This window comes from Alosa pseudoharengus, unplaced genomic scaffold (genome assembly GCF_046254945.1).
Source record: "Alosa pseudoharengus isolate Yale_2024_CS ecotype anadromous, Long Island Sound unplaced genomic scaffold, YU_APseudo_1.1 YU_APseudo_1.1_scf_6, whole genome shotgun sequence".
NCBI lineage: Eukaryota > Metazoa > Chordata > Actinopteri > Clupeiformes > Clupeidae > Alosa > Alosa pseudoharengus.
This window is the reverse complement of record NW_027468848.1, coordinates 9,435,451-9,447,950: the sequence shown is the minus strand read 5'-3', so window position 1 is coordinate 9,447,950 and position 12,500 is coordinate 9,435,451. Positions and strand designations below refer to the sequence as shown.

Below are 12,500 nucleotides of genomic sequence, written 5' to 3'. Positions count from 1 at the left end.
TACTCTACTACCCTGCTGTACTCTACTCTGACTTACCCTGCTGTACTCTACTACCCTGCTGTACTCTACTCTGACTTACCCTGCTGTACTCTACTCTGCTCTGCTGTTTAGGAGCCATTTCTGTGGCTGCTTATGATTGAGTCATTTATAACACTATGGGGCAGTCACAGAAAGCGTGCGCTGTTCCTCATCATACCATCATTCCATCATACCTGTAGCTCCTCGGGTGATCAGTGCCTTTCTCCACCCACTACACCGTAATTTGCACTGCTCACAACTGAACGGCATGACTCTATCACAAGCGCAGTTGAACGGAGTAAAGTGATGACAACATTAAAAGGAATCAAATGTTTTGTGGTCATGAAATAATACAATACATGATAAGAAGATGTCAACAAGCAGGGAGATAATGCAGAGCAGTATTCGACTCCACTTAAGAAAATACTCAAACTACTTGTGCATGTAGGCTTTAATAGCCAAATCTAGCAGGTAGGAAAGGTGCTCTAAGCGATGTCACAAGGTTTCTAAGCTAAAACATTTTTTGTCACATGCAGCAAACATCTCCTCACAATCTGCTAGCTGCCTGACCCCTGAATACGCTGTAAAAAACACGGTCTCTGTAGACAGCCCAGGCTCTTACTGACACATTTAACTGCAATTTGGATTAACACCTGCTTTTGCAAGGCGGAAATATTTCACAGCAAAACAGTCGTGGGCAGTTTTCGTACACACACTAGGCACATTTTACTCTTCTTCTCCAATCTTTTCACACGAAACTCCCACTTTCCCCAGGACCCTCCTATGAATGCATATGCATGACATGGGAAAGCACAATTTGCCATTCTCAGCTCCTGTGTAAGGCTGTCTGCGGTTTTAACAGCGGCCTGTTAGTACATACCACCCCATGTTTTTATGCGCATGTTGTGAAGAAAATACACCTCAAGTGGGCGCAGAAGCTATAGTGTATACTGTATACTGTACTCATATGCTAAGGGAGCTGTGTGTTCTATGATACTGTACTCATACGCTAAGGGAGGTGTGTTCTATGATACTGTACTGATACGCTAAGGGAGCTGTGTGTTCTATACGGTACTCATACGCTAAGGGAGCTGTGTGTTCTATACGGTACTCATACGCTAAGGGAGCTGGGAGAAAGTTGGTCCCCACTTGGGTAGAAACAGTACTCCTACACTCAAAGTGCAGGCTACTCTTGGGATGTTAATGATACTGTATGTAAGTGTGTAAAAGAACAGGCTTATGTCAAGCATCAGAAGACTCTCGTGTCTCATGAAGTTTTTGCATGCAAACGCAAACTACGCAATTAGTAATGCTCTCCAACCTACTCGTGAGTGAAAATTATGGTTTGGATGGATTCATAATTAGCATTTTGCTGTAACAGCCACCTGAGTGGCTAATTTCGCTAAATGTCAAGTGTTTTGCCAGGTTTGTTTGTTGGTTCTGCGTCATTTTTAATAAAACAAAATGACTCTCGTGCATGCTGGTGATAATTTCTCCACCTCTGTGAATTACTAAATGAAAGTTTTTAATGTCCTGGCATTTTAGAGCTCATAAAAAATGAGCTCTGATTGGACAACGGTGCCACAGAGAGTGCATTGAGCGCAGAGCGCTGCACAGCTGTGAAGGCTGGTGATTAGCTAGGGCTCTAGCTGTTGGTTCAACCAGATCTGGCATGGGTGCGGCCTGCGCACCAAAGAGGCCGACAATGACAGTGACAGCTTGCGCTGACGTCTGCAAGAGACAGAGGTCAGGGGTCACCACATACCAGGTCAGCTGATCGACCAGTGATGTCACAATAGATTAGAACACATGCCATGGTCACCTCTTCCACCAAGTGTCCGGATCTGGCATGGGTGCGGCAAGGACTCAACAGTCTGCTGAGATGTGGCTCAGACTTGGCTCAGGTCTGGCTCTGGAGGAGTCCATCTAGGACACCAGTAGGGGGAACTCTCTCCCCCCTCCACCCTCAGCTACATAACATCCTGGACTTTTGGACCCACAATGGCTGCCTTGCACTACTCCACTTGCACTACTCCACTTGTACACTTGCACACTTTGCAACTTGTTGTTGTTGTTGTCCTGTTGTCCTGAACACTTCTGAACACACTTCTGCTGCTCTTACATAACTTGCACCACTATGCCACTTGCATACTTAGGTCAAACAGAACTTCCTCAGCCATTTATTGGCCTGACTTTTGCATTATTATATTGACTGTCTACTGTATGCACAATTGCACAATTTCAACCAAGTTTTCCTGCTCTTATTTCTTCATTTTATGTGCCTTCTTATTTTTACTTTTTATATTGTTTACTTGAATATTATGTTTGTCTGTGGACCTAATTGGTAAAATATGTCTTGTCTCCACCGTGGGATAGTAGGACATTTCGATCTCTTTGTATGTCTTGACAATAAAGCAGACTTTGACTTTGACTTTAGGGCTGGAGGAGACCATCTAGGAGACCAGTAGGGGTGGAGGAGTCCATCTAGGAGACCAGTAGGGGTGGAGGAGTCCATCTAGGAGATCAGTAGGGGTGGAGGAGATATACTATAGATACCATGAATTATGTCACACAACCTGAACATCACCTCAACATCTCTCTCTCTCTCTCTTTCTCTCTGATGATGTTTCTATCACTGGCCCCCTTTCCTTTCTTGCGCTCTCTCTCTTTCTGTTGACGTGTTTATAACTCTCCCCCCCCTCCCCCCCCCCCTCAGTTCTCTGACATTCTCTTTCATCTCCTCCTGTGCGCCACATCAGCTCCACCCTTTTCTCCTGGGCCTGTCAGGGGTTTTATTGGGTGCATGGCACAGCCTATTGCTGTCTCAGCTTATTCTCGCCGCCTGGTCCCAGTGCCTGCTGTCTGATCCGACACTCCGCTATTCAACTGACTGACTTCTCTTTCTTCTCCTTCATTCTCTTCTTCACTTCTCTTCTTTCCTTTCTCATCCTCTTTCTCTGTTCCTCATCCCCTCTTTCCTCTTCTCTCCTCTCTTACTCTCACCTTCTTTCTCTTTTTTACCGCTTCTCTTTCATGTGCTATCCATCTGCTATCATCTCTCCATTCTGCATTTCCCTTCCACCTTCTTCTCCTTCTCTTTTTTCTCCTCTCTTCTTCTATTCTCTTTATTGTTCTCTACTTTTCTTCCCCCTTTCATCTACTCCTTCCCCCTTCTTTCCCCTCTCCCCCTCCAACCCCCCCCTTCTCCTCCTCTCTCCCCTCTCCCCCTCCAACCCCCCCTCCTCTCTTCTCCTCCTTCCTCTCCTCCTCCTCCAATCCCCCCTCCTCCCTCTCCCCCCCTTCACCCCCCTCTCCTCCTCCTCCTCCAACCCCCCCCCCTTCCTCCATCACCTCCCTCCTCTTCCTCTCTCCCCTCTCCTCCTCTTCCTCCCTCCCCTCTCCTCCTCTTCCTCCAACCCCCCCTTCCTCCATCACCTCCCTCCTCTTCCTCTCTCCCCTCTTCTCCTCTTTCTCCAACCCCCCCCCTTCCTCCATCACCTCCCTCCTCTTCCCCTCTCCCCTCTCCTCTCTCCTCCTCTTCCTCTCTCCCCTCTCCTCCTCTTCCTCTCTCCCCTCTCCTCCTCCTCCTCTCTCCCCTCTCCTCCTCTTCCTCCCTCTCCTCCTCTTCCTCCATCCTCCTCCTCCTCCCCTCTGCAGGAGTATCACGCTCAGTTGGAGGAGATGCGCGTCTCCATTCGGCAGCTGGAGGAGAACCTCTCGGCGGCTCGTCGCCGTAGCGACCTCTACGAGTCGGAGCTGAAGGAGTCGCGCCACACGAGCGAGGAGCTCAAGAGGAAAGCGACCGAGTACCAGCTTAAGATCCAGAAGGTCAGGCTGCGGAAACATCCGGAAGAAACGTCGCAACAAACTCACTGCCACGAAAAACATCGAGAACATGGGCTCTTACACGTGCTGTAGATCATCTAGAAAAGTCCATTTGGAAAAGTTTTAAAACATCCTCAAGAGTACTTAGAAAGCTCTGAGATAATACAGAAAAGTTAAAAAAAAGTTAAAGTAAAACAAGTAAAATACAACTGTTGACATACCCAGAAAGAGGCTCTCCAGCAAAGAGGGCCCTTAGTAGGCCTGCAGGGGTTAGATTAGTGTATGTAATTAGTAATGGAGTAGAAAGTAAGGATTTAAGAGGTTGTTCATGCTCTGTCATCCTCTGTGGTCAGACGCATGGAGTAAAAAGTCAGGAATTAAGATGTTGTTAATGCTCTATCATCCTCTGTGGTCAGACGCATGGAGTAAAAAGTCAGGAATTAAGATGTTGTTAATGCTCTATCATCCTCTGTGAATGAACTGTGTGCTTGTGTGTGCTTGTGTCCGTTTCACAGGCCAAGGAGCAGGGGAAGGCGGAGGTGGAGGAGCTTCTCTCCAAACTGCAGAAGGTACGAACCAGAGCCCTGCTGCTACACTGTATCACAGTCCGGAGGAAGTAGTACCAGACACTTTCTAATGAGGAGACACAGCACTCAAATAATCCTTTATAGAAATGCATCGGGCTAGTTTGTAACGCCAATACGGCCGTTGTCTACACATATCCCACCCCTTCCAAAACGTCGACATGTGAATACATTGAGCCAATCATATGGTGTGTTGTGAAGACATCATGCCAATCATGTGTTGTGATCTCGCCGCTGGAGCAAGGTTGGTGTCATGAAGCCTTGCGCACGCGCATTTCTGCTGAAAAGGATGCCCTATGAGTGCCCAAAAAGCATTGCAATATGGCCGCCGAGTGGAGGGACTTGCCTAAAAGGATTTTGGTAGTACCTCATAACGGCCCACAGCCCTACGGTACCACTGTGGCACCTACAGGGCTCACCGAGAGGGATTATTATCGTAGACGTGTATGGTATTTAAAGGTGCTCTAAGGGATGTTACGCCGTATCTACTGTAAGTTAAACCATTTTTATCACATACTGCAAATATTACCTCACCATCCACTAGCTGCCTGTGCCCTAAATACTGTACACTGTTAACTGTACACTGTACAGTACTGTACACACGCAGCCTCTGTTGACAGCCAGGGCTCCAAGAACACCAACAAAAATGACTTGGTCCAACCTGGACCATAAAAACATAACAAACAGTTCCAGAAAATCACTGACGAGATGCGCGTTCAGGAGAGTTTCAATTGCACGGGAGGGGGGGGGGTTGACCAACTCGGGTAGACGAATGGAACACACCAATATGGAACACACGAGTTTCAATTGAGGGAGGGACGGGGAGAGTGATCACTTAGAGTACCTTTAAATACTGAAAACAAATGCCTGCAGAGAGAACAGAAATATCATCATATCACCACCATATGTATGCATAAAAACAACAATCACAGTGCAAGGACTAGTAACAGCTGCTGTATATTAAGATGTACAATTTGTTTCCCAACACAGGTCAACACTGAGCAACAGACCAAAATCCAGGACCTGGAGGACAAGCTTGTTAAGGTGAGCAGATGGACACACAGCACCTGCATGTAATGGTCGCTGATGGATGGAGTGGCAGTTATAACCTGCTGTGAAGTTGCATGTAATGGACGCTAATGGATGGAGCGGCAGTTATAACCTGCTGTGAAGTTGCATGTAATGGACGCTAATGGATGGAGCGGCAGTTATAACCTGCTGTGAAGTTGGACTTGAGATGGAGGGTGGCGCTGTGGAGGTGGACTTGAGATGGAGGGCGGGGAGTGTAAAGCACTAAATACATCTCAGTAGTTTTTCTAGGGATCACACCTACTATCATAGTCACACCACTTTGAGCTGGGGGTTTAATGTTGTTGATGTTGTTTATTGTGTGTGTGTGTGTGTGTGTGTGTGTGTGTGTGTGTGTGTGTGTGTGCGTATGCATGAATATGTGTTATGGCATGTGTCTCTGTGCGTACGTGTATGTGTGTGTGCATGTCTGTGCGTACGTGTCTGCATATGTGTGTGTGTGCATACGTGTCTGCGTGTGTGTGTGTGTGTGTGTGTGTGTGTGTGTGTGTGTGTGTCTCAGGCAGTGAAGGCGAGTACGGAGGCCTCTGACCTCCTGCAGAGCGTGCGGCAGGCCAAGGAGCGTATGGAGAGAGACCTGGAGCGCCTGCACACCAAAGAGGACAACAGCGACAGCCTGCGCAGGCGCCTGCGAGAGACAGAGGTCAGGGGTCAACACATGCACCAGGGTCACCTGACTCCTCCAGTCATGTCATTAGAGCACATGCACCAGGGTCACCTGACTATTCCAGTCATGTCATTAGAACACATGCACCAGGGTCACATGACTCCTCCAGTCATGTCATTAGAACACATGCACCAGGGTCACCTGACTCCTCCATTGATGTCATTAGAACACATGCCATGGTCACGTGATAATAGTGATGTCATCACCGGATAATAGCAAATCAGGACTAATAGGCTACTTCCCAGGGTCCCTTTGAGTAACTATGTGAAGTTATCCTTCTGGTCTCAAGTGAACGCTTTCAGTTCGGAAGTATGGAGTTCCAAAGTGGGGACCTTCCCACTTCACAGCCACATGAACACACTATGAAACCACACAAATGATATGCATGACATCATGTTAGAATAAAGCTGAATTCTAAATTCTAATTCTAATAATTAGTCTTATCAAAGACAGAAGTGGAGATAATATAATCCATCAAAAGAGTAATAGAACTTCAAAGAATAATAAACGCATTCCTTCAAAACAGCTAAGTCTAAACTGAACCCTAAGATACAGTAGAATTCCAACAGTAATTATATAACCCTAAGATGAGTTGTGGCAAAAATGTACTCACATAAAAAACACATGGACAAGTAAATTATTGAACATCTTCCTTAAGTAAAGTGGCTTCTACATGCCAAACTCTAAATGCTCAACATGCTCTCCCCTGATGTTCTCTAATGTGTGTGTCCATGTGCATGCCTGTGTGTGTGTGTGTCTGTCCGTGCACACGTGTGTCGTGTGTGGTGTGTGTGTGTCTGTGTGTGCGCGTGTTGTGTGTGTGTGTGTGGTGTGTGGTGTGTGGTGTGTGGTGTGTGTGTGTCTGTGTGTGTGCGCGCGCGTTGTGTGTGTCTGTGTGTGTGCGCGCGCGTTGTGTGTGTCTGTGTGTGTGTGTGTGTGTGTGTGTTTGTGTGTGTGTGTGCGCAGGATGGCCGTAAGACTCTGGAGAACCAGGTGAAGCGCCTGGAGATCGTGGAGCGCAGGGAGAGCAAGCTGAAGGAGGACATGCAGACCAAATCACAACAAATACAACAGATGGGCGACAAAATCAGGGTACACACACACGCACGCACACACACACACACACGCACTTACACATGTACGCACACACACACACACGCACACACACACATCACTAAATCAGATTAACTTCTCGATTGTGTTTGATTTAGAGTGATGATCACAGACATGGGTCTCATGTCAAATTTGGGAATATATCTGACTCAAGGATTTGGAATGATGTTACTATGCTGCAGCATATCCAGTCTAGCTCTTGCTGGAGGCCAGCCTATATTGATGGTCACACTATAAAGCACTCATCATAACAAATCAGACTGAAGGACACAGTGTTCAATGAAGAATGAATGAATGAAGAAAAAATATGAAGCTAGAAGTCCAATGCAGATATAGATCTCACACAGACAGGGGCTTGTGTGTTCATAATGGACACATTTATAGAGAGAGAGCTTTATCCAGACAGCCAGAGCACTTGTTGAGTGTAAACTCAATTTCTACTGACGTCCCCAAATGCAGAGAGCTGAACAATGTTGCTCTCTCCCCTACAGCACTGCATTATGGGTTGTGTGTTTGTTCAGGACCTGGAGGAGAATCTGAACTGTGTTGTTCTCTCCTCTTGCATTATGGGTTGCATTGCATTATGGGATGGTTATTTGTTCAGGATCTGGAGGAGAATCTACGGGAGGCCCAGGTGGCGGCTCATCGGATGGAGACGCAGCTGGAGCAGAAGGAGAGACTCTTCGAGGACAAGATTAAGGTACTGGACACTCGGCACAGACAGGACAGGGCAAGAACAGCAACAACAATAACAATAACAACAACACAGGACACTCAGCACAGACAGGACAGGGCAGGAACAGCAACAACAATAACAATAACAACAACACAGGACACTCAGCACAGACAGGACAGGGCAACATCAACAAGAACAACAACAATACATTGCATGTATATAGTGCTATATTATCGAGGCACCCAAAACGTTTCACATTGAAGGGGGAACCCCACCAACCACCACCAATTTAGATAGATAGATAGATAGATAGATAGATAGATAGATAGATAGATAGATAGATGGATAGATACTTTATTTTTCCCTAGGGGAAATTCAAGAAAAAAAATTGTATAGTATAGTATATATACTCTTTTGATCCCTGAGGGAAATTTGGTCTCTGCATTTATCCCAATCCGTGAATTAGTGAAACACACTGCACACAGTGAGGTGAAGCACACACTAATCCCGGCACAGTGAGCTGCCTGCATCAACAGCGGCGCTCGGGGAGCAGTGAGGGGTTAGATGCCTTGCTCAAGGGCACTTCAGCCGTGCCTACTGGTCGGGGTTCGAACTGGCAACCCTCCGGTTACAGGTCCGAAGTGCTAACAAGTAGGCCACGGCTGCCCCACAAAAAATGTAGCACCCACCTGGTTGATGCACAGCAGCCGTTATGTGCCAGAGCGCTTACCACACACCAGGTTGAGGTGGAGAGTCACTATTTCATTATTTTTAGTATTCAAAGTTGCTTTATTTGCATGACGGTTTGGATCTTGTTTTGCAAAGCTAGAGTTAAGAAAGAATAACAGATTCATAGATGTGTATTTAACACATTTTTAGCATGTATACATTTTTGATCAAATACATTAGTAGGCTACCCTATTTCTAGCACAAAGTTCAAAACACAAAGCACTAAGTAAAAATATTTTGTTTAAGAATATTTGTGATATTTTGGATTGTAGTTCGCCATTGGCTTTTTAGGAAAGTAGCCTAGCAATGCTATTATTTTTTCAGATGCTGCTCTTGTTGACAAGGATGATGTTTGCTGTTGATGTTTGTTTGTTTGTTTGTTGTATGCTGTATGTGGTGTGTGGTGTGTGTGTGTGTGTGTGTGTGTGTGTGTGTGTGTGGTGTGTGTGTGTGTGTGTGTGTGTGTGTGTGTGTGTGTGTGTGTGTGTGGTGTGTGTGTGTGTGTGTGTGTCTGTGTGTGTGTGTGTGTGTGCAGGTCCTAGAGGTCCAGATGAAGGCTGACCTGGCTGATAAGGAGGCTCTGGAGTCCAAGCAGAACACCTATGAGGAGGAGGCCCGAGAGAGCAGCAAGCTCATCAGCGAGCAGAAGGCTGTAAGACACACGCCACTGACCTTTCACCTCTCACTTCTGCCCTCTCACACAGACGCTTACCTCCACCCCTCAAAAGGCTGTTACCTCCAACCCTCAAAAGACTGTTACCTACACCCCTCAAAAGGCTGTTATCTCCACCCCCTCAAAAGGCTGTTACCTCCACCCCTCAAAAGGCTGTTACCTACACCCCTCAAAAGGCTGTTATCTCCACCCCCTCAAAAGGCTGTTACCTCCACCCCTCAAAAGGCTGTTACCACCGCCTCTCAAAAGGCTGTTATCTCCGCCCCTGAAAAGGATGTTAATCCCAAACACCTTTAACAACAGATTCTGACCTCAAAGCATTAATTGATGCCTCTAATATATCATGTCCCTCAAGTCACCTCAAGTTCATATTGAACTTTTGCCCAAATATTCACTTTCTATTAATTAATTAATTCATTCATTCATTCATAACTTTACTTAAAGGTATCTACATAAGAGTGACATGATACTGTCATGACACATGAACCCTAACTCTAACCCTAACCCCTAACCCCTAACCCTAATCCTAACCCTAAACCTAAACCTAACCCTAACCCTAACCCTAACCCTAACCCTAACTTGTCATGACAAAAATGACAGAAGCATTATGTCATAAATGTTTATGACTTGTTTATAATGTTTATGATACCTTTATGACAGTGTCATGCCACCCTTATGTAGATACCTAGATAAGTAAAGTGTAACCTTATTAATTATGTTTCTACCTCAGAGAGCAAAGTCAAAGTCTCTGTATATGGATTGTGCTAGATAAAGAAACTTGCCTTGCGTTCACTCAAGGCCCCACTTCTCTGTACTCAGTTCTGTCTGTCCCTTTAGCACAAATAGTTGAAACTCCCAGCAGGCCAATACACAGATGGCTTCGGCCCTCAGTCTGAACTGGGAGTGAACATGAACTATTTACAAGGGTGGAGCTGTGAAGTACAGAGATCTGAGCCCGCACTCCACAGTCTTGAAAGAATTCATTTCATGCTGTTGCAGGGCAGTGTATTCAGTCTATCTCTCTCTTTCTTTCTCTCTCTCTCTCTCTCTCTCTCTCTGCAGACTATTAATGCCATGGACTCCAAAATGAGTAGTCTGGAGCAGAGGATCGCTGAGCTGTCTGAGGCTAACAAGCTAGCGGCTAACAGCAGCATCTACACTCAGAAGAACATGTACGTATACTACTACTGCATTATTGAGACTGGCAATCAACCACCAATCAATCAATCAATCAATCAATCAATCAATCAATCAATCAATCAAACTCCCTAACCAATCAACAAGTACATATTTTTAGTCATTTAATCTTTCTCTCATCCGCTCTCTGACACTTATTCACTCTTCATTATCAGAGGAACTTGTGTGTCGAGTGCTGTTTCATAATAAGACTCTGTCAGTCAGTGAGTCAGTCAAGAACTGATTCAATCAGTAGTCTCTCTCTCTCTCCCTCACACACACACACACACACACACACACACACACACACACACACACACACACACACACACACCAACATTCCTACAGGCTGTCCACCACTCACTCTCCTACTCATAATGCGGAGGGTAATAATGAAAGCAGCATTTTGTCACATGCAGTACTACTCCATTGAGGCTCACACAGTTTGAAACTCTGAATGGAATTGTTTATTCAGCAGTTCAGTTTTATTAATCACACCTCTAAAAATATACTGGTTGATCAAAATACTCGTTTACATCTGTAGTTCAGTTTTATTAATCACACCTCTAAAAATATACTGGTTGATCAAAATACTCGTTTACATCTGCAGTTCAGTTTTATTAATCACACCTCTAAAAATATACTGGTTGATCAAAATACTTGTTTACATCTGCAGTTCAGTTTTATTAATCACACCTCTAAAAATATACTGGTTGATCAAAATACTCGTTTACATCTGTAGTTGCAAGGCTCTGTAGTCCACAATGAAAAATCCAGGCTTGTATCTAGCTCTATTGTGTGTGTGTGTGTGTGTGTGTGTGTGTGTGTGTCTATCAGGAAAGCACAGGAAGAGATGATCTCGGAGCTGCGGCAGCAGAAGTTCTACCTGGAGTCTCAGGCCGGCAAGCTGGAGGCTCAGAACGCCAAACTGGAGGAGCACTTGGAGAAGATGAGCCAACAGGAGCAGAGTCACAAGAGCAGAGTCCTGGAGCTGGAGACCAGACTACGAGAGGTGAGGAGAGAGGGAGAGAGAGAGGGGGGTGGGGATAGAGTGGGGGAGGAGAGAGGGAGAGAGAGAGAGAAAGGGAAGGAGTGAGGGATGGGGGATAGAGTGAGGAGAGGGAATGGGGGGTGGGGACAGAGTGGAGAGGGAGAGAGAGACTTTGACTTTTGACTTTTAAGGTTCCTTTATTGACAGTCAAAAAAGGAAACCAGGTAACATTAAAACCAACCCATAATAAAACCTCCCTCCACCCCCCCACCCTACCCTCCCCAAACTCACATCCACAAAATATTAAAAAACAAATTACCACAAATAAAGAAAAACAAAAGAACTTGAACAGTAATTCCCCTCCTTCATCCAGTGCACAAATACAACCCTCAACCCCCCATGTTCCATTAAAAGTCTCAAGATCACCAATTAGCTGACAATACTTGTACTCAATCCTCAGCCTTGTGGCCAAGGATAGTTTTAACAAAGGCACCGGCTCTGTTAAGCCGGTCCCCTCCACCCTGTTTCTCCGGGACAGCCACACAGCCATCTTAGCCTGTCCGAAAAGAAAATTCAGAAGAACCACATGAGCCTTCCTAGCCACAGAGTATTTGGGACCAAAAATAAACAAGCCCCACGACGAGACGAGGAGAGGGAGGGAGAAAAGAATGGGGGATAGAGTGAGGGAGAGGAGAGGGAGAGAGAGAGGGAGAGAGAGAGGGAGAGAGAGAGACAGGGAAGGAGAGCGGGATGGGATAGAGTGAGGAGAGAGAGAGGGATGAGGAGAGAGAGGGGGGAGGAGGAGAGGGATGGGGATAGAGTGATGAGAGAGAGAGGGATGAGGAGAGAGAGGGGGGAGGAGGAGAGGGATGGGGATAGAGTGATGAGAGAGAGAGGGATGAGGAGAGAGAGGGGGGAGGAGGAGAGGGATGGGGGATAGAGTGATGAGAGAGAGGGAG

At 46.1% G+C, this 12,500-nt stretch overlaps 1 protein-coding gene across 1 annotated transcript in view; it reads left to right on the top strand.

The window, feature by feature from the left end:
- Positions 1-12,500, top strand: part of citb (citron rho-interacting serine/threonine kinase b) — a 62,566-nt gene that overhangs the window by 9,208 nt on the left and 40,858 nt on the right. Inside the window, exons 4-12 of the mRNA XM_076269798.1 lie at positions 3,676-3,846; positions 4,359-4,412; positions 5,418-5,471; positions 6,019-6,159; positions 7,150-7,275; positions 7,901-7,996; positions 9,237-9,353; positions 10,437-10,546; positions 11,388-11,562. Of these exons, the coding sequence (XP_076125913.1) occupies positions 3,676-3,846; positions 4,359-4,412; positions 5,418-5,471; positions 6,019-6,159; positions 7,150-7,275; positions 7,901-7,996; positions 9,237-9,353; positions 10,437-10,546; positions 11,388-11,562 (1,044 nt within the window). The remainder of the gene's footprint in view (positions 1-3,675; positions 3,847-4,358; positions 4,413-5,417; positions 5,472-6,018; positions 6,160-7,149; positions 7,276-7,900; positions 7,997-9,236; positions 9,354-10,436; positions 10,547-11,387; positions 11,563-12,500) is intronic.